The sequence below is a fragment of the Pleurodeles waltl genome, chromosome 6 (genome assembly GCF_031143425.1).
Source record: "Pleurodeles waltl isolate 20211129_DDA chromosome 6, aPleWal1.hap1.20221129, whole genome shotgun sequence".
In the NCBI taxonomy this organism is placed as follows: domain Eukaryota; kingdom Metazoa; phylum Chordata; class Amphibia; order Caudata; family Salamandridae; genus Pleurodeles; species Pleurodeles waltl.
This window is the reverse complement of record NC_090445.1, coordinates 825,080,295-825,105,820: the sequence shown is the minus strand read 5'-3', so window position 1 is coordinate 825,105,820 and position 25,526 is coordinate 825,080,295. Positions and strand designations below refer to the sequence as shown.

Here is a 25,526-nt window from a genome sequence, read left to right as displayed (position 1 = left end):
CAATACTATGTCTGGGGCAATGGGACAGGGGGAGAGTCTCCTCATACTGGGGTTGAATTTTAATTACAATATAATACATCATAGGACAAGCCCTGGCATCTGTGCAGTATCCGGTGTTAGTGCCATTAATGCATTACTAGCGGGCCTGTAGAAATGGGGTTGAAGCGTGGCCAAGCAATGGAAGCATGGGTGCAACAGGGTCAGTTGGCGTCGTGGAGGAACCCACTGGTGGAGGTCCAACTGAAGGCCTTGACGGTTGCGTGGGACCTGAAGATGCAGCATGGGGGTCCTCATCCATCTTGGAAAACTGCAGCTTGTTTCCATGAAGGCTGTGGAGTCGATGATTGCCCAAGCAACTTGAGGGGTATTGGTTCCAGGACGGATTCTGGTCTGAATCGGGTGTCAAAGCTGCAGTCAGGCCTTGGATCACCAACAACGTGACGTTTCCTTGAAAGAGAAGTGTTGAGAAGAACCACGTTATGAGTTGTGCATTCTCTTTGATTTTGTCCCTCGACTTTCCCTTGGACGTAACGGAGGATGGAGAATGGAAGCAGGTTTGGAAAAGGCCCACTGAACGCTATAGAATGCATAAAATCATAGGAGCTCATCTACAGCTCCACACTGTAGCGCAAAGTAAACAAATAGCTGATATTAGCAGGCAGGGTGGTGCCTTTATTGAGCACTGTGTTGTTACATCAAGAGATGAATGGAGTTGGGACAGAGGTCAATAGTGCCCCCTGCAGCTATGTAGGAACTACTGCCATTAACTTTTTCGGATCCGGTTGGGCGTCAGGTGGGATTCTTGATTTCCCTGAAGCAAGTTTAACCAAGACCTCTAAGTATATGGTCTGAACTTTATTCAAGAGCTAACTAACAGGCTAGAGTAGGGTACATTTCTAGCAAACCTATCAGGGCAACTGGCTCCATATCTACCACAGACTACGCTATTAGGAGGAGGTTTTAATTGAAGCAGACCCCAAACTAGATCGCTGTCAACCACCACTTTGGGACTCACCAGTAATATGGCTTAGCACAACAGTTCGCAGCCAGGCAAACTCAAAGGGGGATTATAGACACATGGCTTCGACTCTGCCCACAGACACAAGACTATTCCTTTTTTTTTTTTGTCTTCATGATCTACATGTGCAGCCAGACACATTTCTTTGCTCCTCAAATAAACATAGACTAATACACGGCGCAGAATACCTGGCTTTCACAGTATCAGATCATAACCATGTGCTACTACTCTGGAAATGGGGGCGTACTAAAGTCTACACTCCTACATGGAAACTGGTCCGAATCCCTAGAGGACCCAAGCTATCTAGAGACAGTGAGGACACACAGTAAACACTATTTCTCTAAGAATTATGGTATGGATTGTAACACCCTGGTAGAATGGGATGCCTTCAAGGGGGTGATTAGAGGGAATAAGATGCACTCTGCTGAGGGAAGTCATGACAGCCAAGGAAACATTGAGGACAGAAGAAAAGCAAAGACCTGGACACCAGACCTGCAGAGTAAATTAATGGAGGCCAAAGAGGTTATAGTGGGTCAAATAGAAAGACTCTGCTGATTGATTATAAAAGATATAAGGCTCTGGGTCCTGCAGCTGTAAGTGAGCATTACCCACCATGATGCAGGAGCAGTACGGGTATTCTTGGCATCACTGCCCCTCAACAATGCTTACACGAAATTAAGCGTAGGCCCTGGCGGGGCGGCTCAGGGGGGAAATAACCATTCATGAAATACGTGGCGCAATCAAGGGGTCGGCACGTGACAAAATGCCTGGGACGGATGGGTTCCCGGTCAAGTTCTAAGCTGCATATGTAGATGCCCAGGCTCCTAAGCTGGTTAACCTGCATAAGGCTGCAAAGGACGAGGGAATACTACAAACTACTACACGGGAGGCATTGGTGATACCTTTGTTAAAACCTGGGGAAATGCCGAATGATTGTGGGGCTTATAGACCCTTATCAATGTTAAACTTAGATAAGATACTCAGCAAACTATTAGCCACAAAGCTTTTCCCACTTATGCCCCGCCTAGTCCACTCCAATCAAGCAGGGTTTTTACTGGGCCAAAATATTGTAGTTAATATTCAACGATTGCTAGCGATACTGGATGACACCTCATGTGATAAAACCGGAGCTGGTATACTGGTGGTGGATATAGAGAATGCTTTTGATAGTCTAGAAGGGGAGTTCTTATATGCAGTTATGACTAAAATGGAAATACGTGAGAATTACATGTCTTGGGTCTGACTAATATATACCGCGTCCACAGCCACGGTGGGCACAGGCCAGGCAATATTGGTAAGTTACACTGTGGAGAGTGAGACGCAGCATAGTTGCCCTTTGCCACCATTATTATTTGCACAGACCATGGGAACCCTGAGAACTTTGGCTAGAGAAGGACACAGATACCTTGGAATACAAATAGGCAACTTTTATCACCACATCCCCTTATTTACTGGTGACCTGGTGGTATTTCTGAGCAATATGCATCATGACCTGGAGGGAACCAGGACCATGTTGGCAGACTTCGGTACACTGTCGGGCCTGTGGGTCAACTGGCATAAATCTTGCCTCTTCCCTCTGAGTGCTAACGGGAACCCAACCATCTGGTCTGGGCTCTCTATTGTGGGAGGTGAGCTGCCTGTGATACTTAGGAACTTAAATCGACTATGACTAGCAGGATATACTACATGGAAGTGTGGGGCAGGTTATCTGTTCCGCTAGATCTGCCATGGAGAATGCTCCCTGCCTGCTGTCACTGGCAGGGAGGGTCGCCATCCCTAAAACGATAGCCCTTATGCACTGACTGTACTTTTTCACAGTGCTTCTCGTATGGCTGCCCAAACCTTCTTTAAGGAAATATATACCCTAATATTGACATTCCTCTGCGGGACGGGCCAGAGACGAGTGGCCCTATCCCAACTACAATGACAGTCGGCAGACTGGCAGTACCGGAGTTTGAATCGTGTTATCTGGCTGTGAAGCTCCAGTGGTATGCCCAGTGGCTAGTAAGTAGGCAAGCCCAGAATAAGACGGTGCGACCCTTCACACCCTTACTGATGAGACTAACAGAGGTACTTTTGGGAGTGGGAGGGGTGGGCAGACTTAGAGGTATTTGCAACTGCTGGGCGAGATGCCTGCAGATAAAGAAGACTCACATTCCGTGCTCTCCATAGTTCCCCCTGACATTATTACATGTATTAGTTCACGGTGGAAATTGGGAGGGATAGCTACGCGGACAGCAGCAGGGGTGACAAAAGTAGATGATCTATTTTGGATGGGGATGTTACTTCCACTCAAACACTTTCGAGCAGAGTTCGATCTCCCACGAGGACACTTCCTGCACCATGGAGTCGTCACTATAGCTTTTCGCAAGAATTGGAAGTCAGGCCTTGATGAACCTAAAACACAAGTCACTGGCCAATACCGAGTCCTGTCATAGGGTACACTTGAGACAGTTACGTGCCTTTACAGGATGATAAGAAGGGGACATGACCCGACCTTTAGGCTTTGAGAATAATGTGGGAGGAGGTCCTAGATACTCTTATTCTGACTAAAGACTGGACACACATATTGGAAAGGATTCTGAAAGCCTCACATAATGCCAGATTCAACTAAATTAACTTGTTTATCCTAAATAGGGCTTACTTGACCCCGGGTGAGATCAATAGACATTTTTGCACAACAAGAACACCTTGCTCGAGATGTGGAATATAAGAGGCAGAGATTAAACATGTGCTATTGGACTGCCCCAATTAGGAAAATATTAGGAGGAGGTGACACAAGTAGCAGCAGAGCTCATCCTCAAGTAGATCACATGCACACCAGGATATATCTTGCTTGTCTGGTTCCCCCACACATCCAAGAAAAAAGTAACCAGCAGGTTTCAGGAGCTGGTTTATGTCCAGGTCAAATGAGAAGCCACTCTAAACTGGAAAGTGCAGAGAGGACCCGCATTGGAGTCTGGTGAAGGGAATCAGAAAGGTGGGCTGGATACAAGGGGGAAGTGTTACTTAGAGAAGTCAGGAGAGGTTTCAGACTCCTAGATGTGGCCAGAGCTTGGGAAGCTCTAATAGACAGCAGCTGGCCCAGTCGCAAGCATCCACTAGCTAGGGGATCGATGACTAAAAATTGAGCATGTTCAGGACCAACTTACTCGGATACATAAGATGATTTCCCTTATGGCTGTATCTGACCTTGGATTGTAACTTATGCTGTTGTAGTTCAATAGCTCCCGGACTACAGAATGACTACTAGACATATTCAGTGGAATGACTCAAGAAAGGAAGGGGGGAGGAAAGAGGGAGGAGGAGTTGGGACTAGTTTAAAGATATTTCACCTGTTTTTGTAACTGACTGTCATGGGATGACGAATGATAAGGTTTTGAGATGATTGAAATATTGTTTCTGCTTAATAGGACCACTATGCAAAACCCCTAATAAAACGTGTTTAAAAGAAAAAAAGACATAGCCAACAGGAATGCCTTACAGGGATTAAGAAGTGCTGGTGGAAGTTGTATAACGTTCTTGGTTGCAAAATCCTTCACAAATATTCAATACTTGTTACTGTGCAGAGTAAATCTCAATTATGTGAACGGTCCTGCATAACAGAGCATTTATGTGAATGGAATGGACTGAAACTAGATAAAAAGCTGATGTACAAGGCTTCCTCATTAGGGAGAAGGTCATTCAGTCTGCAGATATGCCTCCAGAAACACATAGGAGATGTGATACAGTGTGCTGAGTGAAGAAGTGAAGTTGAGGGGAAGCATCCACCTTGCTAAATACAGAAATTACTTAAAAGAAAGAATATTCATTTTATATCCAGGGTGTTACTGAGCTTACGCCATCAGGCCCTAGTCCTTTGAGTCACAGTACTTACTAGACAAACACAGGTTAATCGAGTAAACAGAAATGCGTTTTTATAACACAAATGCACATTACAGCTATACCAAAGAGACATATTTTTGAATTTATTTTAAGCCATCAATATTAGGAGTCACTACTTAAATTTAGCAGCACTTGTTTGGAAATAATCTTTTCCATTAAACTAATGTCTCAGACAACTTGAGAATGCACTTGCATATCATAACATATCTTCTTATTCAATTATTTTGTATCCAAAATACTAACTATTGAAGTGATCATCAATGAAAAACAGACAGAGACCAATATAAAGGAGATATGATGTTCAATGGTTAACCAGGTATCATCTGTGCATAACTGCATGGCATGAATGGCTCCACTTACATCTTTCACCACATACTTCTCCAGATTTTCGACAGTCTTTTCCTTGAGGGATCCCTGAAATGGAAACAAAATGTGTTTATGTTTAAGTTATAATAAATGTCTATCAAGCAACATGGCTAGTTTTTTTTTTAGGAAAACAGAGAATAATTTGCAAAGTAATACAATATGCATGAAGGGTTTCTTTTCTTTATTGCCAGCAGTTTGTGTCTGGTTAATAACAGGCGAGGCATAGCACAAACAATCAACCAAGCACCACAAACCTAATATGCTAAATTAGTAAATGAGAAAGTATGTGAACCAAAGGCAGTTAGGAAACTGCAGGAGATTAGTGGATTAGCAATATCGTAATAACTACCAAATTGCTAATCCACTAATCTCCTGCAGTTTCCTAACTGCAACTGTGATTCTGCATCATGAGGTTCCGCATGATGAATACTGTGGGTCCAGTAGGATCCCAGTACACTTTAAAAATACAAACTTATTTAAAACATTCTTTAAAGAGAAAAACAAAGAATATGAAATCTTTCAATCCCATTTTGGGCTCCTAGCATTGCAGACCTCACAATGTCATGCTCCAAGAACCACCCTCTTAGACGCAACTATTGATAGCTTCAAAGTATAGGAAGCCAGGCGGATTGATTGCCATTACGGAGAACAAAAATTACAGCCAAGAAAATAATTCTCATTTGACAAAAAGGCCCTCATTATGAGCTTGGCGATCGCCTGGCGGTCTTCTGATGCCAGACTCACGGTGGCAGTCCCACCACTGACAGGCCAGCGGTGTGGACTGCCATATTACGAGTGTGGCGGTTTGGCCTGTGCCAAACCGCCACTTTCCTGTTCCTACCACCAGGGCTGTCAGACCGCCGGGCCGGAGATAAGCTTCTCTGACCCGGCGGTCCACCAAAGACCGCTGGCGGTATTACGAGTCCTCTTTCGGCCAGGGATTTCGTGGCGGTAGCAACATCACAAAATCCCTGCCGGAAAGGCTACCGGTGACAGGAATTTGCATTCCTGTCACCGGTAGATGTCTCTCCCCCCACCCGCATCCACCCAGGAGCCTCCCCAACCCCCCCCTTCCTTTACATTACCTCCTCCCACCCCAGTAGTAACACCCTGCCCCCCACATACACGTACTTACCCCACCCCGATCCCCGTACTAACCCCCAACCCCCGCATGCACCCACAAACATGCACTCTGACACTCACCCATTCACTCACAACACCCTTACACTTGAGCACACACACGCACACACACACGCAACACCCCTCCAAATTCATACACGCACAACAACCCCACTCACTACATTCACCCCCATTGACAAGCATACACACTTCATGCCCCACGCCCTCTTTTCCTCAACATACATACACACACACAACCCACACCCCTGACTACATGCAAGCACACATGCACCCCGACCCATTATTCACATTCACCCCCACATGCATCGCCATTACCACATTTACACAGATGCACAAACACCCCCCCATTCATGACACGCATAGACACACTCACATCCATTCACACACCCCACACCCCTTCCCCTTGCGGAGAACACTCACCTTGTCTGATGAGGTGCTCCTCCCTGAGGGGACGGAACTCAGCTCTCCCATCGCCGGCAGAGCCCAGTCATCAGGATACCGCCAGGCCGTATTACAGGTTGTAATACGGCTGGCGGAGTCCTTTTGGCAGGGCTGGGCTGGCGGTGGAGCCACCTCTGCACCGCCGACCACCAGCACGACTGCTGGTGACTTTCCGCCTAAAGAATGGCGGAAAGCTGCCAGCAGTTGTAATATAGCAGTATGCAGGCCGCCAGCACTGGCTGTCTAGTGGGGGCTTTGGCGGTCTTGGAAAAAGACCACCAAAGTCATAATGAGGGCCTAAATCTTTTATCATATAATGACCTCTAGAACAAAATGCCACACAGTATACCTAAAACGAATGAATGACAAAGGAGAAATAAAGAAAAGGCTCTTGAAGGCAGCTTGCCCCAACTCTGAGCCCAGTTTCGCACATCAACTAATGCAGTAATAACAGTGACCTCCCTTGGCTTCCCAGGAAGCTGCCCGTGTACGCACTGACAACACAAAATTATGCAGGAGACTATTAATCTAGCTATGGTATGCATAAAACAACAAGCTCATGTCTTAACTCCTGCAAAACATTTGTGCAAAAACGCAGACTACTTTCTTGAACTCCTGAATCTGATCTAGCTAAAATCTCAAAGTCAACTCGATGAGGCCAGCCAGAAGGGGAAAAAAGTTCTCGTTACACAGTCCTGTATCTTTAACAATCTGCAAGACTAGGCGTTTTAGAATGTGTGTTTCTTGGGTTATGATGTATGCTGGAGTTTCATATCTACTGTAACAACATTCACCTGATGACACCACTATAACCGGCCTACTAAGTGCATCTGTGCAGCAATATAGCTCAATAGTGCGGAATGCGCATGCGCTTGCTCTAGCATGCGTTACAGAAAACAGAATTCTGTTGGCAAAAATGAAAAGGAAGCTGCATTCGAAGGATAAAAGTAGAGGAATGGGCCAGAGTAATGGCGAGTGGCTGGCAGTGCCTCAACAATCTCGTTCCACAGAACTACCCCTCAAATATTTAGTCAACACCCATTACTATGAGCTTATTTTACATTCATTGAAAGACTCTTCAGTGACCGTTTCCCTATTTTACATGTTTGAGAGTAAGTAATGTCACATTACAAATAGATAATCATGTAGGTGTGGTGTGTTTGTAGGGTCAAAGTTTCCGATGCCACTCATTTGGTCAATAAATAAAAGACGAGTAAATGACAAACCTTTTAGACAGGAAACTGTTTTTCCTACAAAACAGGCTTTTTCAAACAAAGAAATGTTTTACGAACCCCTTCTTAAATGCCTCTGGAATGCTCTCCCCTCTGAGCTCCGCCATGAATCCTCAGAGCGACTTTTCAGAAAAAAACTAAAAACCATTCTTTTCCGCAACTAATTCACTCCTTCTCTTCCCTTACTTAGTTCATGCTGTTTTTAGCTCTGGGATGCCCTTGGGTAACTATGCGCTCTATAAAACTAAACTAAACTAAAACTTAAGGTGATAGTTTCATTTTTATAAAAGAAATTCTAGGATGTCAGTGTTACTGAACAGGTGTTTAATAAGTATCAGTTTCATCAAACACATTTTCGTTTTCTAGTTTTTTTGGAGCAAATTTCTGTTTATAATATAAGAAATATTCGTTTGTGGTCCAGATGTCAAAATTTTGTTATATTTTCTCGAACCAACTAACATGTACTGCTCTGATTTTAAACATATTCGCCTAGCACGAGCAATAGGAATATCCCTGCAAACACATACATACTTAATACAGCACTTACAAACATTGAAGCCATGATGACCTTTCAAACCAAAGTACATTTTCTAATAATATGTCAGGTAAAGGCGTCGCAAAAATGTTTTAAAGAGATTAAATTAGTAAAATTAATTATGTAGGCAAAAAGGTTGTGCCTCCAAATTAGTCTCCTAGACAGCAATAAGACTAAACAGCATTTCTGATAAATGTTGCTAAGTATAGGTGCCAATATGTTCGGTTACCTTGTAATGAACCCAGTCGACAGCATCTCGTACGTCCTGGAACATGCTTCTAAATGACATGAAAAGGTCTCCGTCTTTGAACCCTGCTTCACAGCTGCCAGAAACAAAACACCACCATATGGCAGTTACACAACAGATCTTATGTAGAATTTACACCAGTAGGCAGAATAACTGAAAACAAATATGTATGCTTTACTTTCACGAGAACTAGGCGGGAAATGTAAGAACAAATTTGAGTGCACACTAAATGCGAAAATAAAGACGCAGTGCACCAATGTGTTTTGAAAGTATGCGCTATATAAATACACTTTACAGAGGGGATTGTTTTTCGATGTGAAATTTAACGCAATTGAGAGTGCAGTTCCGTCACTTTTACACTTTTTAATCTCTGACCTTCTATGCACGTCTAAATCATTTCAGATTAACATGAAGCCAGACACAGTACACACTGTCCCACAAACTGCGAAAATCATGAACTGAAAAGCTAAAGGCTACAGCTGAGAACACATATTATTTAATTCAGTAGCCCACAAACTGGTTACGGCTGCGAAAGTCACGAACTGAACAGCTAACTGCATACTGCTGAAAACAGAAATGATTTAATTCAGTAAGCCACAAACTGATTAGTTAGAGAGATGGAAAGGGGTGGGAGGCAAAAAATCAGGACTTTTAATCGGATGGAAAGGGTGATATGGGAACCTGCACAGAGGGCGTGGGCTAAGAACCAGAACTAACAACTGTTTGTAAAACGCGTAGCCTATGTAATTAAGGGCGTGACAAAATATATATACATCGACTGGTAACCCATGTTTCATAAATAGTCCCTTCCTTTCAACACACCGTAAATTAAATGATCAAGTAACTAGTTTTTAAATTATTTATATAGTACTAATTTCTTAGGCCACTCTAAATAATAATTTTGATACGGTGCATGTAAAATATGGAAAAGGGGAAATTTAATAACCATCAACTAAATATTCAGAAACATCTGAGTGTCAAAGAGATGTTTGCCTAAGGCAGGTACACACAGAGAAGGTAATTGGGGAATATGAGCTTGGGAAGGTTGTGATTAACAAGTTACTTTCATTCCCTTACGTAACACATTTTTGGTGATCAATGCTGATATGGTGATGCTGATATGGTGGTGCTGCTCCACCGGAGGCCAAAGGCTTCTGATCTCCACAATGTTTGGTGACCTTCTCAATGTCATCGTCCCCATACTAAGCTCTGGGTAAAGCTTGTAGAATGGTCTGCCACATGCCAGAACGTCATCCACCACCAAAGGTCTCATCTTGCCCCTTCTGACATGTGGATGTTGTCCAAAAGGCACCCCCGAGTTTGGCACACTGAAGATGACAATGGACATGAGGTACCGCTCGTATGCCCTTCGCCAGAAGACCAACAAGTTTCAGAAAAATCCAAGCTGGCACCCAGGCATTCGTCTGAAACACTGGCATCATAGCCTGAATACCTTGCAGTCACTGTACAGACACTAAGATCTGCGTGTTCAGGATGGCCCCCCAAAAGGGGAATCCTCTGCCCTGGCCAAAGAGGGGAATTCAGTTGTTGGTGGAGAACCCCAGCATGTACAGCAACATAAATGTCACTTTCTAGTAGTCTAAGTCTGACTGGAGTGCACCTGAACTGAGCAGCAATTTGTGAACTGAGATGATGAGGTGCAGCCACTACTTTTGTAAAAAAATCCAAAGGGGTGAGGTCCGGTTAAGGAGCAGGACGGTAAACTAATGGTGCTCCAATCCCATGTCAAGCTGGAGGAAAAGCACTTGGAACAGCAGGATGGCCACATGAAAGTACACATTCTGCCACCCCAAAGACACCACCCAGTCAACAGGCTTCAAGACTTAAAGAGCCTGTGCCAATGAACTTGTCCTTCCTGAAGAAGCTGCTCTAGAAGCCTGGGATCTAAGATTGGTCTCAAACTCCCATCCATCTTGTGGACAAAGAAGAGTCAAGTAGCATCCTGTGCCCCTCTCTGCCTCATGTACCTTATCAACTGCACCCTTGGCAAGCAGAGTCTAATTTCTTTGGTTATATGGCAGCACGATCTACCAAGTCCTGGTCCTAAACTTGGGGAATATGGGGCATGGCGAATAAAAGCACATTGAACAACATGAAGGATAAAGTGAACAACCTGAAGGACTGGCCCTACTGATCCAAAGTAATTACATGCTAGCAGGTAGGCAAAAACAAATCCCGCACCCTACCGGTCCCATATGACCAAGTGAGGGTAAAAGAACATGTTTTACTGGTGGTTGTGTCCAGCAGAAAAGAAAAGGAAGACTGCTGTATCTGTTGGTGGCCACAGCATGTGCCAGCTCTGCTCCTTTCAAGCCATTAAAAGGCAGGCTAGGCTGCTGGATAAGTTCCGGGGTTGTCTTGTCAGTAGGTAAGTCGCCTTCAATAACTTTGGAATTTCTGGCACTGCTGCTGGAACTGGTGAGCGGGGGAAAGCAACCTCAGCCCTAGCCCTGCTGTCATTAAAACACTTGGAGCCAAATCCACCATCTCAGGAAAGAGCCTAACTCCAGCAAATGCATGTCCATCAGTTAAATGTTGATGTCGCCAGAGACACTGGTAGCACACATCTAAGCATGGTGTCTGAGAATGACCGTAGAGCCCATGGCACAGCCGACAATGTCTGTAGTGTCCAGTCACACCATCAAGATATATTTTGCCACGTTCTGGATGCCATGCATAAGGTTTGGGAAGAGAAAAACCTGAAAGTCGCAGGGAGATCAGGAAAGAACTCGCTCGCCTTGTTGAATGTGTGTGACTGTGCAAGAGCCTGACATCATTCAATGACCAGAGGGGGCAGCTGACAGAATAACACAACTCTTTTTGTCTATAGTGTAAATCCTTTTAGAATTCTTACCCGGAGGAGTGGTGCAACAAGCATTAGGGCTCACCTTGTTTGCCAAGACTCTCCAGGCAGATGCTGCACCTGGAGCAAGCCTGTGATGCAGAGCAATAGAGAACTTGACAGGCAGCAGAGACCGAAGTTCGGAGCAAGTTGTCACAAGGGCCTCAGTCAAAGATTCATCAAATGGTAGTAAGGGCTCAGCAGTTGATAACCCAGGCTGAAATCTCAGCCAGAATTTTTTTTCATAATCTCCACTGCGGGCAGGTCTTCTAAAGCCCTGAATACAACCACTGCAAAGGATGCACTCACCTCAGTATGGGGTCAACAAAGGCATTTCCACTTCTGGAAAAGTGTCTTAACCGCTGACATTCTGAAAGCAGAGGTAAAGAGCATTGGTATAATTAGGAGGGAGTAAATTGACTGCCTCCTCATCAACTTCGTTGTGGGAAACATATTTAAGTGCCAAGGCTGCATCGAAGTCAGAACCGAAAACGGCTTCCAGCATGGTAGTACTGGTGCTGAAGCAAGAAAACAGTAGGGGATTCCTCCCCAGCACTGACTGCACTTTAGTTATTTTGTAGCACAACACAGGCCGTGACCCTGACAAACTCATCTCCATATCTAAAAGTGGAATGGGACAATATGAAGAACTGGCGTTTTTGAAGTCAAACCTGGCACTGAGCTGGGAAAGTGCGTCAAGATGCAGAGGCCAAGACTGCCCTGGGTCAGTTGGTGCTAGGGTGAGGCCTTCCACTGAAAGTTCAACTCAACAACCCTGACAGATCCAAGGGGTCCAAAGTCACACTAGAGGGGCACAGACCCATCCTGATCAACTGCAACATCTCTTCCCTCATTGCCTCAATCTGCCATGAAGTCAGAGATGTCCCGGGAAACTCAGAGTGTGCTGGCTCCAGCCAAACCTGTCTGAAACAAACAATGCTGTCAAAGTCAGGTCTTGAGGTCTGACTGTGCAACATCTCTCTAGAGATGGAGTAGTAGGACAGAGTTGGATTCTGCTCAGCTTTATTTTGCTTGATTGAAGAATTGTCTTTGAACTTCCACTAGGATTTCTCAGAGAATGAAGACTGGAAATGGCCTTGTGACTTTGAAAAGAACTGGCATCACCGTTTCTGCTCTGTGATGGAAATCTTGACTTGAAGCTCCTTGATAGCCTTCAGGTTGATCAGAAAGAATTTACCTCAGGACTTTGGTGCGCCTTGTCTACAAACACAAGTCAAAGACAAACATGTGGATTTTCTGCAGACGTCTACTTTCTGTAGGTGCGGCATAGCTTAGGTTCTGTGGTATTTGGGAGGGACATCCTTGCACACTGTTAAAATTATAATTTTAGATAGCAGTTGGTAAAACACTGAAATAAATTTGAGACAAAAGTTCTGCATCTGTGTTGGTGGGGGGGGGTGTAAGGGGGGGTGGGGTGCAGAAAAAAAAGAGGAACCAAGAAGGTCAGCATACAAGGATGGTGCTCCATGCTGTCACATCCAGATGTGGGACAGAGTTATCGTGGAGTTCAATGGCTCCAACTGCGAGCACCTGGGAACTATTGCATAAAGTTTTTTTAATCTAGTCTAGCGCCTGTGAGGATCCTAAATGTGAGGAATCTGCTACCTGTAGTGCCACCATAATTTGGATATTCTAAATCATATCACAAATGGATAGTATTTTCAGTTGAAATGGCATTTTCCACAAGAGGGCAGGTCTATGTACACTGTAGATCACTCGTCATGTAAGAGATACAGTGCACTGTTGCCAGATCTTGGTTCAGCAGATATAAAAGAAAAGTAAAAAGGATGCTACGGTGTGAAGGATCCCAGCATCTCCACAGAGGAGAAGAGCCCTGAAATTCAAATGGAGCTCTAATGTATGTATGGGCAGAAGCTAGTAAGACTTCCAAAGAGTTATTACATCAATATCTAAGAAGTCAAAGTTGCTGCAGACAGGTATTCACAGGTACTGAACCAATGGGTTTTGCTATGACATTGATAACTCTACAGGCAGGATTTTTCCATGTGAAATTCAAAGGAATTGAGCAAGCAGTTTTCTACCCTGTACACTATTGGCTGTTTGCATTTCACAACTCCCTGAACATGACAGGTTCTTACAATTCGACATAAGCACTGACTTTGGCTTCAGGTTCTATTTCCAATCCAGCTTGCACCAAATGAATCTGCTACACAGAGTGAAGCTGCTTCTACCAGAAGTGGATTTTAGAAAGCCTATCATCTCCATGGATGCAACGCTCTTATGGCCAGTACTCAAGCGACCCACCTCAAAATAATGAAAAGCGTTCTACTGTAGCAACCTTCCTCATCAAAGGTCTTCATATGTATGAGAGAATCACAATGACAGCCATGGAACTATGCTGGTTCTCGCTGCCCAACTATATCGTTTTCAGACCTGGTTTATCATGTAAGACTAAGTCAACGCCAACTTCACCCATATCTGGCACCAAGATCATACAAGGCATGTGCAGGGTATTGCTGGTCTGGTAAATAGAAAATACGTTGAAAAAGATGTTGAGGTTAAGTGTAGATGTCAAGATTAATTTATGCTCCAGAGCCACTAAAACCTTCTCTAGTACCAGGATGAGGTGAAGACTAATCCCTTTCAACAACACATCTTGACAGTCTAATCATCTTTTTTGGGCTTATTTAATCGAATAATGGTCCCATCTACAATGTCTCCTGTAGCCCCCCCCCTTATCTTTCCACTGCCAGTTTTTCACCCCTAACCTCCACCTCCCATCAAATGTTCACACCTTCCCTGCTCCAAATAGTAATCCTGGTTACCCCATCTCTTATGCTCACTGAAGACCAGAGCAAGTAAGTATATAAGAAATGCCTTTTATCCTGTGCATTAGACTGTTTTTTTTTTATTTGACCGATGGTAAGATTTAAAAGTTCTTTAAGCACTTTATCGCTGAAATGATTAAGATGTGGCACAGCCTGTTTTGAGTTATATGAAGAAGTAAACTGTTAAGGAATAAAAAATGTCAACCATCAAGGTGTGTAATCACATTGTGCTTTGCTGAGAAGGATGGTCATCGTCAATACTGCTTTCTACTGATGAATAAACCATCCATGTCTGCCAAAGCAAAACATGTTCAGGTACTCTCAGGAAACATGTCTAACTTCTACCAGCTTGTAGGCAAATTGTCAAGTGGCATTTCATTCTAGAATCTTTAGAAATCGGCAAATAGCTACAAAAGTTTGAAGAACATTCTACTTGCTGCGTACCAGAACATCTAAATGTGATCCTAAGGATTCAGTTTTCTAGAGGAGGGTGCAACCACTCACAAGCATTTCGCAAAAACATTTGGAGTGGACTGTGGTGTAAACATCTTTCAGAACTAATAAACACAAGATGTTGCCTGCAGCATGAAGGGCACATGAATTTGCTAAGGGGCAGAGGTTGCCAGGTGACAAAGTGATTGTGGGTATCTCATATCTTGACTGAGGGCTCAGTTTTATGCCAAAGTCTATTGTCAACAAGCAAGATAACCCCTCAGGTAGAGGAGGCACAGGAAGTGGAAACAGAGCAGCATCTGCTGAATGAGTATGACATACAAATCATGAACCTTGAGGAAAAGTAAAGATTTAAAACTTAGGGGGTCATTCTGACTCCCGCCGGCCGCGGTATCCGCAGGGCCGGCGGGAGCCACCAGAATACCGCTGCGCGGTCACAAGACCGCCGCGGGTATTCTGGGTTTCCCGCTGGGCTGGCAGGCGACCGCCAGAAGGCCACCCGCCAGCCCAGCGGGAAACACCCTTCCACAAGGATGCCGGCTCCGAACGGAGCCGGCGGAGTGGAAGGGGTGCGACGGGTGCAGTTGCACCCGTCGCGATTTTCAGTGTCTGCATGGCAGACACTGAAAATCATGGTGGGGCCCTGTTACGGGGGCCCCACGACACCCCATACCGCCATCCTGTTCCTGGCGGCCAAAACCGCCAGGAACAGGATGGCGGTCGGAATCCGCCATGGAGGATTCCCCAGGGCAGCGGAAAACCGGCGGTACACCGCCGGTTTTCCGTTTCTGACCGCGGCTGTACCGCCGCGGTCAGAATGCCCTTGGGAGCACCGCCAGCCTGTTGGCGGTGCTCCCGCGGTCCCCGGCCCTGGCGGTCCATGACCGCCAGGGTCGGAATGACCGCCTTAGTGTGCATGAATCAGAAATCCATTCTTACAACTAATCAGAGTTAATTGGCAGTGACATACTATGAGCTTGATGTGTACAGGAAAAGGACAAATACATTTACTTTCACTATGCACGTCTCTACTTTAAAAATATATGTTTTACTACCTTATCTATAGATTAACAGTATTAAACTGAATTGTTGTATTACAGCAGAGAACACTTACCTAGTATATCTGTCGCAATTAGTAAAGAAATCTACTAAACACGCGAGTAAGTAGGTCTCTAAAATAAAAAGGAAAGAATTGTAAAATTAGAATATGTTTGCTGGCAAAAAAGCACCACCATGTGATCCAAAATTTGAAAGCTACAGGTTCATCACAAGGAGATCATTTAAAATATGAGCACATTAATGATTTTTCACAGTACTCAATACTTTATTTGTTTAAATGCAACGAATACTCATGAAATAATTACTTTAAATATATACTATAAAAATGTATTAATTAGGGTAATTTCAGACATACCTGGTAGATTGAAGAGCGTGTTAAGAATATAAAATCGCTCTGTATCATCTCTTTGGATAAATTTATTTGGATACTGCTCCCTGATTTCAGGTCTGAAAGAGAATAACAAATATTATGGATCCTGTAATGCTGTTGTCTTGCACGCACAACAGAACAGGTAAATTATCACTGTGTTGTGTTAAAATACATCAGGAAAAAGTCTTAAAAAATAATTCTCTGCATGAAGCCAGAGGACTATCTATCACAAATCGATCACCCTGTGTTATGCTAGCATATGACACGTACATTCCTGCATTGTACTGCACACCACAGGGAACATTGGTAAATAAATTCCCATGACCTGTAATTCCTGAAGTCCCACACTATTTCACGGGGTTCACTAACCGAATCTCAGAGAGATGATGGGGATGTAAGTTAAACCTACAACATAATAAAAAAGTTCCCATCCATGTTGCTAGACCTGGACATAAAAGAAAATGGTATTCACCAAAGTATGTAGAGAAGGTTAAGCACTATCCTTTCAGAGTTCCATATAAGAAATGTCAAACGTGTAGGAGAAATTGTTCTTCCCTGTGTTCCTGCATCTTGCTAACATCTTTTTAGTATTATTTCCTCAACTAGTACAGTTCAGATGGGTCAACAGCTGAACAGGAACCTTTTAGTCTAAAATTAATTTTGAATTCTCGAAAATCAAACAAATGTGCAAAAATGTAAATACATCAGACAAATCCATCAAAGAGAGAACTGAAACACTTACCCATACACACTCAAATGATCTGATTTCTGACAGAACAAGTGATCCTCTGCAGTTGCCTATTCACATTATGAAAATAAAAAAATACTCTGGTTTCTAACCAATAAAAAAGTTAAAAACACAATAACTTACAGTTTAGTGGATCCACCCAAGTGTGAATAACTGTTTCAGGATAAAGGAGGATTCTCTTTCTGATGAATTTGGCAGACAAATCTACACGGCTGTCTTATTTTTTTCATATAAAACAGGAAGTTGAAAGGAAAATCTTTTTGTTATTACGTGAGAAATGCATCAGATTTTGATTTATTTCTAGGTATAAATAAAGGGTGGGCACTTTTTAATATATATTTTAATACTAATAGTGAGTTCCCTTTTTGCCAGCGTTGTTAAGGTTCCCATAAACCTTGATGCTGTCTAATAGCTTGACAGGTCATTCGTGCACACACAAAGGCTTTTCTCCAGTTGGTCAAGGACCACGTCACAATTAAGTGAGTAGTTAATATCAGTCATTGCTGGGGTCAGTTTGGGAATCTGGTTCTTGATGCCTCTAGCTTGGCAATTGTCAGGGAAGCTAATGAAGTTATGACATGTCCTATAATTGTTTTACTTGGTTTCACTGATGTTGGCCTGAAAGTTGAAAGTATGGCTGTATTGTCGCAATGGTTTCTCATTTTACCAATGATGTATGGTGGGTGGATTGCATTTTTTTGTTTTATTTATTCCACTAGGACCCAGTAAACATAGGGAAGTAAAATTTGACTGCAAACTGCACAGTAACTAATTTGATGTACAACATAATGTGAAAATTAGCACGTCATTTATGTCCAATCACAAATGAATTACCCCAGAATGTGGAACAACACAAATAATTATTTCCCCTTCCACAGTGGGTAAACAGTGCTAATTACGCCCTTGATTAGCTACTAAATTGTAATCCTTTATTGGGCTCAAAACAGGGGGTTTGCCCGCAAAACATATTTTGCAGCACTATCATAATCAAAGACTATGCTGGCCAGCTTTTGTGAAGAGATTATCATATTTTTGTTTGTATGGGTACTTGATGCCTTTGAAAATCTTGAATAATTTTGAATATTTATTCTCTTTTATGCCCATCCCTGGCACAAATACAATTTCAAGCCCATATGGCCTTAAATTAAAGAACCTCTATTTCGCAATGGTTCTTTGGTGCGTAGGGAAAAAACAGCAACAGTGCAACCAATAAACATCTCTTTTCAAGTACAATTTTACAGATCAGCGATTGAGGGAGACAATTCCAACTACCCGGGTATGCACATGCATATTTAATTAGTCTGTCAAAGTTAACTTTCTATATTGGTTTAAGACTTTAAACCAGTAATTGACTGTCTATATTCCTCCACTATGTCATCATTCTTGAAATATCGAAATTTACTTACTTATAAACCCACCATATCTATAAACATTTCGACCAACTGTGTCTTGCCAACGAAAGGTTTTAAAAGCCACAGCCAAAGATTAAAAGCTCACAACGTACACACAACAGCAGCCGCATGCCGTATCTACAACTAATCAGATATTACAGATCCACAAGAACAAAGTTGAACCACTTTTAAACAGGTGTGACAAGATTAACTATCAAGCACAACTGTCTAAATAGGAAGGCATAGTTATACAATGCATTGACTAAGGCAAGATCGGTGTTACCCCCATACTATTGGCAGCTACTGACAGTCTTTGGTTCCTGAACCACTCACAGCATATTGTCATTTGAATCAATATTGCCAATTTCACAGGTTTTTAGATCCAACATACAAGAGATCGCCACTAACTTAACATAGTCTCATGCTTTTTTTTTACATTTCCCTTACTTTGCAACATCCACATGACATTTTCCGTAGAAGCGGCGCTCTCTAGATGTACACCCCTTTCACGTCAGCCTAACATCATCTTTGGACAACTTGTTTAGCAACATGTCCAATTCTGTCACTCTCATACCAATCTGTTTCTACACTGTAAGTAATCTATCGTCAGCTTCTGCCCATTATTTCTATTCCCTTCATCACTGGCTAATAGATGGCAGATAATTACTCTTTCAGGACACTGTGATTTACTTTATGCAAGCAACAAGGTTACGTTTTCAAACTTTGCTCTTGTCTTAAGTTTCTTGTTGTGTGGCTAAATCTTCAGTAAACAACCTTTTGGGTGATCCAGTAAAGTCAGCCCTATTATACCATTAGACTGACATAAGATGTCTGTTTAATGAGGCTGCAGGTTTGGGCACACCCAAAATATATGAATGAGGCCTGCATTATTCTCAGACCACAATGGGCATCTATCAATCACCAGCCTCAACATTTTGTGGCGTCTACCGGGTGCCAGCTATGAACAATGAGGAATGTGGTACTGTGTTAGTTGGATTTGTGCATTCCTAGATGTTGCTTTAAGATAACCAGTAACACAGTGCAATTTGCTATCAGTGTTGTATTTCCCTAAATCTTCTATCCATACATCTGAGTGCAACCAATGGCTTCACAATATGGGATGTCAAGGATTCATAAAGGAGAGCTACTAGTCCTATGCAATTACCAGCTGTCAGAAAGCTTTGCAAAACTACATGATTATGTAGATTCTCTATTTGCTTTCCCAACATTTCCTGCATCAGATGTTTTCAGTGATTTATATTCCAGAAACTATCTAGCAGGCAACTGGAATTTGTCCTGTAATTCCACTATTGCTTTTCCTATCCTCCCATCTATCATATTCACTTATGCATGATTTAGGCCCTTACCTACCTGAAGGACCTTAGCTCCCAGCTCCATTCTAGTTCATTCAAGTGGTATACACAGGATTTAGAGTAATAAACTCTTTGGCCTGACTGTCTCCACAAATGGCACTTATGGGATTGGTAAAGGATTTACCTTGCATCAACAAAAAATCTGCTCTAGCGCTATTGGTGGCCAAACCCTCATAGCAAAGTGTTGGGACAGAGACAAACCCCTTCAACTAAAAAACTACAAATGGCTGAATTGACTTGCCTGTAACCCGTCGCCCTTCAGATGTATAGGCACCATTTCAAGAATTCCTGCTTGCAGCAGGAGATGAAAAGAATCATTAACATAGTCACAGATAAATTATTGCACTAGGACTTATCACTGAAAGGGGTGCTATGTGCATGCAAATAGTGACTATTATCTGCCTGTGCTTGAAATATGTGGAATGACCTGGTACAATGTTAATATATATATATATATATATACATATATATATATATATATATACATATATATATATATATATATATATATATATATATATATATATATATATCCTAAAAAAACTTTCAGGCATAACATTCGACCAAATTATTTCTGGGCCTCTAGAATTAATGGGATCCACTGGGATGCCTGCTGCAAGTACACCAAAATATCCTCAGCGTAAAGTGAGATAACATGTCACCAAATCTACCCTCATGGCCCACTGATTCCGGTGTGTCTGAATGTCTCTGCCATTGGCTCCACAGCTAGAGCTAATAACAAGGGGGGGGGGGGGGGGGGGGGGAGACAGGGTGACCCTGAGAACTGTCCCCTCCGAATCTGAAAGTTCAGGCAATAGTGCCAGTTTGCAATCCTTCCTCCAGCTTTGCACACATAAAAGTGAATGAATATTTCACTTCTCTAGAATTGTTGACATCTATTGAGTATTTCCAGGCAGCCGGGGTTACTAATTTAAATGAACAACAGGTGATGGATTTGGATGGCCCCTTAAGAGTAGGCAAAAATCAGGCTAATAATCCAGGGGAAGGTAACTAACAAAACATCGGATAGTGATGGGTATCCCACAAAAGTTTATGGTAAATATGCCTTCTTTGCACCCAGGTTTCTACAAAGTATAAGCAAGCAAGAGATAGTGTTGCTGTAATGGCTCGACATGACTTGAAATCATAAAAATCCTATAGACCCCTATCAATGTTGAATCTCGGTTACAAGATTTAGGTAAAGTAATTGATAACAGAATAGCCACATTGTTCACTTCTGTTGTGCACCGCGATCAAATAGAATTGTAACTAAGTGCTTGGTTATGAACATCTGCTATCTAATCCATGCCATGCATTGAGTACACAATAGATAACCTAATTGTAGTAGTGGAGAAGGCATTTGACTGCTTACAATGGGATTACCCGTTTGCTGCACTGGTGGGTATAGGGGTAAGGAGAAGGGATATTATGATAGAACTAATTTTTGTATGCAATGAGTTCCATCTTAAGAGAGGAAGAAAGCTTCAACAAAATGAAATTGGGAGAACGTGTGATGCCTGAATCAAGTGCTTACCTCTGAAATGCACAGACTGGTTGAACCTGCACTCACTCAGTAACTACTGGTGATCCGACTATTAAGATTATTTTTTCGCACCTCAAGATGGCATCTGATTTCATTTAGTCTTTCTAAACAGACTACACTACTTCAGGAGAGGTTTCCTAATGAAGTTACAGATGTCAACAATTATAGAGAAGTGAGATATTAATTCACTATTAGGTTTTTACCGTGAGAAACATAAATAGCAAATATCCTAATTGAGCCCTGCACAGAGAAGCAAGTTCTGTAGAGAAACAGTTCCCCAAACACTACTTTGAAACTGACCAGTGAACTCACCAAAAGCACTCTCACTCCAATAATTACAAAGCATTGCTCTACTCCACATTTACTGCATTTTCATTCCATCCTACACCTGCCAATACACCTGGGCCTCTCCAGATGCAGTGGTCATGGACTGATATGTGACGTAATAATCCACGCCAGCCTTGAAAGCCATACAAGCCATCATTGTGAATACTAATGGTGCAGATTTGCTATGCCTATTCCTGTTCCACAGACCAGTTCTTTCTCTTCCTTTCTGATTCTCCCTTTTGAAAGTCAAGTCCCACAAGCAGACATGATAGAGTGAAGCATTTAAGGAAACCTGGTGGTATCCATGAAATCAGATTGGAACGACTCCCCTTTATTAACTATGAATGAATATTATAAGCAAGCATCAATTCTCAACACTACTCCACCACAGAAAGCAATTCTTAGATTTAATCTTAACAGCTATAAACCCTGCTCTCCTTGTTTTTTCGTCTTGCAGACACCTTAGAGACTGGACTTCCAGACTGGGGGCTGCGAGTTCTCATTTTTCCAGATGAGTTGTTCCCAATCAAAGCACAAACAGAAATTAATGTATGGGATCTGCAATCCGCTAATTAGACAATAGGTTGGAGATTCCAACCCCTGAATGTGCGGCAGGCTAAGAACATTTGTTTTTGAGTGTGCTATAGTCAGGCTCACAGCATGGATCTTCAGAGGGCCAACTTTCCAGCAATATTGCATTGCAGTGCGACATGAAACCCTCTGGCTCTCAGTACCTTTTCCTTTGCTATGTTTGTTAGTAAAAATAATACAATGGCTAATTGAGGTCTTTAAAAGTCCACAACATAAAGTGTTCTTTGAGTATTTGTGGAGATGACCCCCTTCAGGTAAGCCATATTTCAAATACGTCCTCCACATGGCCTCGACACTAGCGTTATCTTAGATTTGAAACATATACGCATCAGATCTTGTACTTGTTACAATGGTTCAGTAGAACTGTGGTATTTTGGGGACAGCAGTTTTAAAGGCTAGCAAGAAAACAATCTTCTAAGAGGTGCTACCCTGTGATCTTGGAATCAAAGTGATAGATTCTAAAACAAATAGCAGTGAAAGGTACATTAAACTGCATTAATATGCAAACTGAGACTTTTGCCCTGCTTGTCTTTTTAATATATTAATTAGCTGACAGCAAACAACGCTGACAACAAATACAAACAGGAATTATCCTTTCAACTTCAATTTTAAACTGACACAAATTATATTCATTCAAAGGCGGCACAGCCTACTAAACATTTTAGAATTGGGTCGGTAATGCCCAAAGCACATTCCATAAGTGAAGTGCTGCAAACACCTTAGTTATTCTAGCACTTTAAAACCGCCTCGGTGCAGGTATTTGAAAGTGACAAATTTCACACCAGTTTTCTAAATTTACTAATTCTCAGAGTTTAATTATCCTGTTTGCTCGCACTGCCAAGTCTTAAAGATTTGAAAAAAGGATTTAAGCATTATTTCAGCATAACTTAACACAAAGTTAAAACATTTGTGGCAGAGGTAAAGTGAGTCATAAATTTGGCTCACGTCACTAGCCTACGATTTTTCTGCCATTTAGGACTTCTGCACGTAAATTAGATGTTAGCTGAAACTCTGATTTTTGTGGTTATTTTTGCATTTCACAAGTTGTACACAAAGCTGTAAGTGCTCCTTGACACCCCCCTTTAGCCCTTACCCCCATGGGTGTCTACACACACACACACACACACACACACCTGCGAAAGACCATACAGCAGCAAATACATGCTTCTGCACACACATGCATGTTGGTGCGTCCACACACAGGGCATAAAGATTTAGGGCCTGATTCGCAATCTGCACTTTGTTGTACTTTTTAAACTACTACAAAATCTACGTTTTACCTATACTTATGTGTGCGGAGTCCTTTGCCTTAAACGTCTGCAGCTTTTGGGCCATCTCATTTACTTCAAACCTTAGCCCACCACACCTTTCTAAGGTATCAAAAACATCTTATCAGAGAGGGAAAAGAAGAACTGTAGAACGGTGGGAAAGACTTGCAGCCACTTTTGGCAGGAAGGCGCTGGCACATTTGGAGTTAGAGAACCACTGGATACTGAGGAGCAGATGCACTGGTCTATGAAGTAACAGAAATACTGGTCTCTTGTGGGGGCAGTGGAGCACAAGAAGCACAATCATTGGGAGCCTGTACGGAAGGAGAATGGTGAGACCCAGAAGGTAGAGAACCAGAAGGGCCATAGAGACATTAGCACATGCAGCCGCTGGTGGTAGAATAACCAGTCTAACATTACCGGGAAAAACAGCGCAGCCTATGTGGGCAGAGTCAATGAATCATGAGGGGTAGAAACATCTGCCACCTGTTTTTGAATTTCAGGAATTCAAATTATATGTAGACAACTCCATCCGCAGTTGTTCCTGACAGATGGAAAATGTCACTTACCCAGTGTACATCTGTTCGTGGCATGAGACGCTGCAGATTCACATGCTGTGCATATCCCGCCATCTAGTGTTGGGCTCGGAGTGTTACAAGTTGTTTTTCTTCAAAGAAGTCTTTTCGAGTCACGAGATCGAGGGACTCCTCCTATTTCGGCTCCATTGTGCATGGGCGTCGACTCCATCTTAGATTGTTTTCCTCGCAGAGGGTGAGGTAAGAGTTGTGTATATAGTAATAATGCCCATGCAATGGAGTAAGTATGTATGTACATAATGTGTCTAAAAGTATTATATTTACAAATTTACAAACGTACGAGTTTAATTTTAATCAACTTACAACGGCTACAGGCTTCCGGGGAGGTGGGAGGGCGCATGTGAATCTGCAGCGTCTCATGCCACGAACAGATGTACACTGGGTAGGTGACATTTTCCGTTCGATGGCATGTGTAGCTGCAGATACACATGCTTTGCATAGACTAGTAAGCAGTTATCTCCCCAAAAGCGGTGGTTTAGCCTGTAGGAGTTGAAGTTGTTTGAAATAAAGTTCTTAGTACTGCTTGTCCTACTGTGGCTTGTTGTGTTGTTAACACATCCACGCAGTAATGTTTAGTAAATGTATGAGGCGTAGACCATGTAGCTGCCTTACAGATTTCAGTCATTGGTATATTTCCTAGAAAGGCCATGGTGGCACCCTTCTTTCTAGTGGAGTGTGCCTTTGGTGTAATAGGAAGTTCTCTCTTAGCTTTAACATAACAGGTTTGAATACATTTCACTATCCATCTGGCAATGCCTTGTTTGGATATTGGATTTCCTGTATGAGGTTTTTGGTAAGCTACAAACAATTGTTTTGTTTTGCTAAACTGTTTGGTTCTATCAATGTAGTACATTAGAGCTCTTTTTATATCTAATGTATGTAATGCTCTTTCAGCTACAGAGTCTGGTTGTGGAAACAACACTGGGAGTTCCACAGTTTGGTTTAAGTGGAACGGTGATATAACTTTTGGCAAAAAATGGGGATTTGTACGTAGAACCACTTTATGTTTGTGTATTTGTATAAAGGGTTCCTGTATGGTAAAGGCTTGTATTTCACTTACTCTTCTAAGAGATGCAATAGCTATTAGGAAGGCTACTTTCCAAGTTAAGTATTGCCTTTCACAAGAGTGCATGGGTTCGAATGGTGGACCCATGCGTCTTGTTAATACAATATTGAGGTTCCATGAAGGAACTGGTGGTGTTCTCGGTGGAATGATCCTTTTTAGACCCTCCATAAAAGCTTTTATGACTGGGATCCTAAATAGTGAAGT

General features: G+C 42.6%; 1 protein-coding gene across 4 annotated transcripts in view; it reads right to left on the bottom strand.

Annotated features, from left to right (window-relative positions):
- NT5C2 (5'-nucleotidase, cytosolic II) overlaps positions 1-25,526 on the bottom strand; it is a 338,739-nt gene that overhangs the window by 123,175 nt on the left and 190,038 nt on the right. For all 4 annotated transcript variants that reach the window (XM_069239484.1, XM_069239485.1, XM_069239486.1 and 1 more), the window contains 4 exons: positions 16,405-16,496; positions 16,105-16,162; positions 8,847-8,940; positions 5,264-5,317 (listed from right to left, as the gene is read on the bottom strand). In XM_069239484.1, the coding sequence (XP_069095585.1) occupies positions 5,264-5,317; positions 8,847-8,940; positions 16,105-16,162; positions 16,405-16,496 (298 nt within the window). The remainder of the gene's footprint in view (positions 1-5,263; positions 5,318-8,846; positions 8,941-16,104; positions 16,163-16,404; positions 16,497-25,526) is intronic.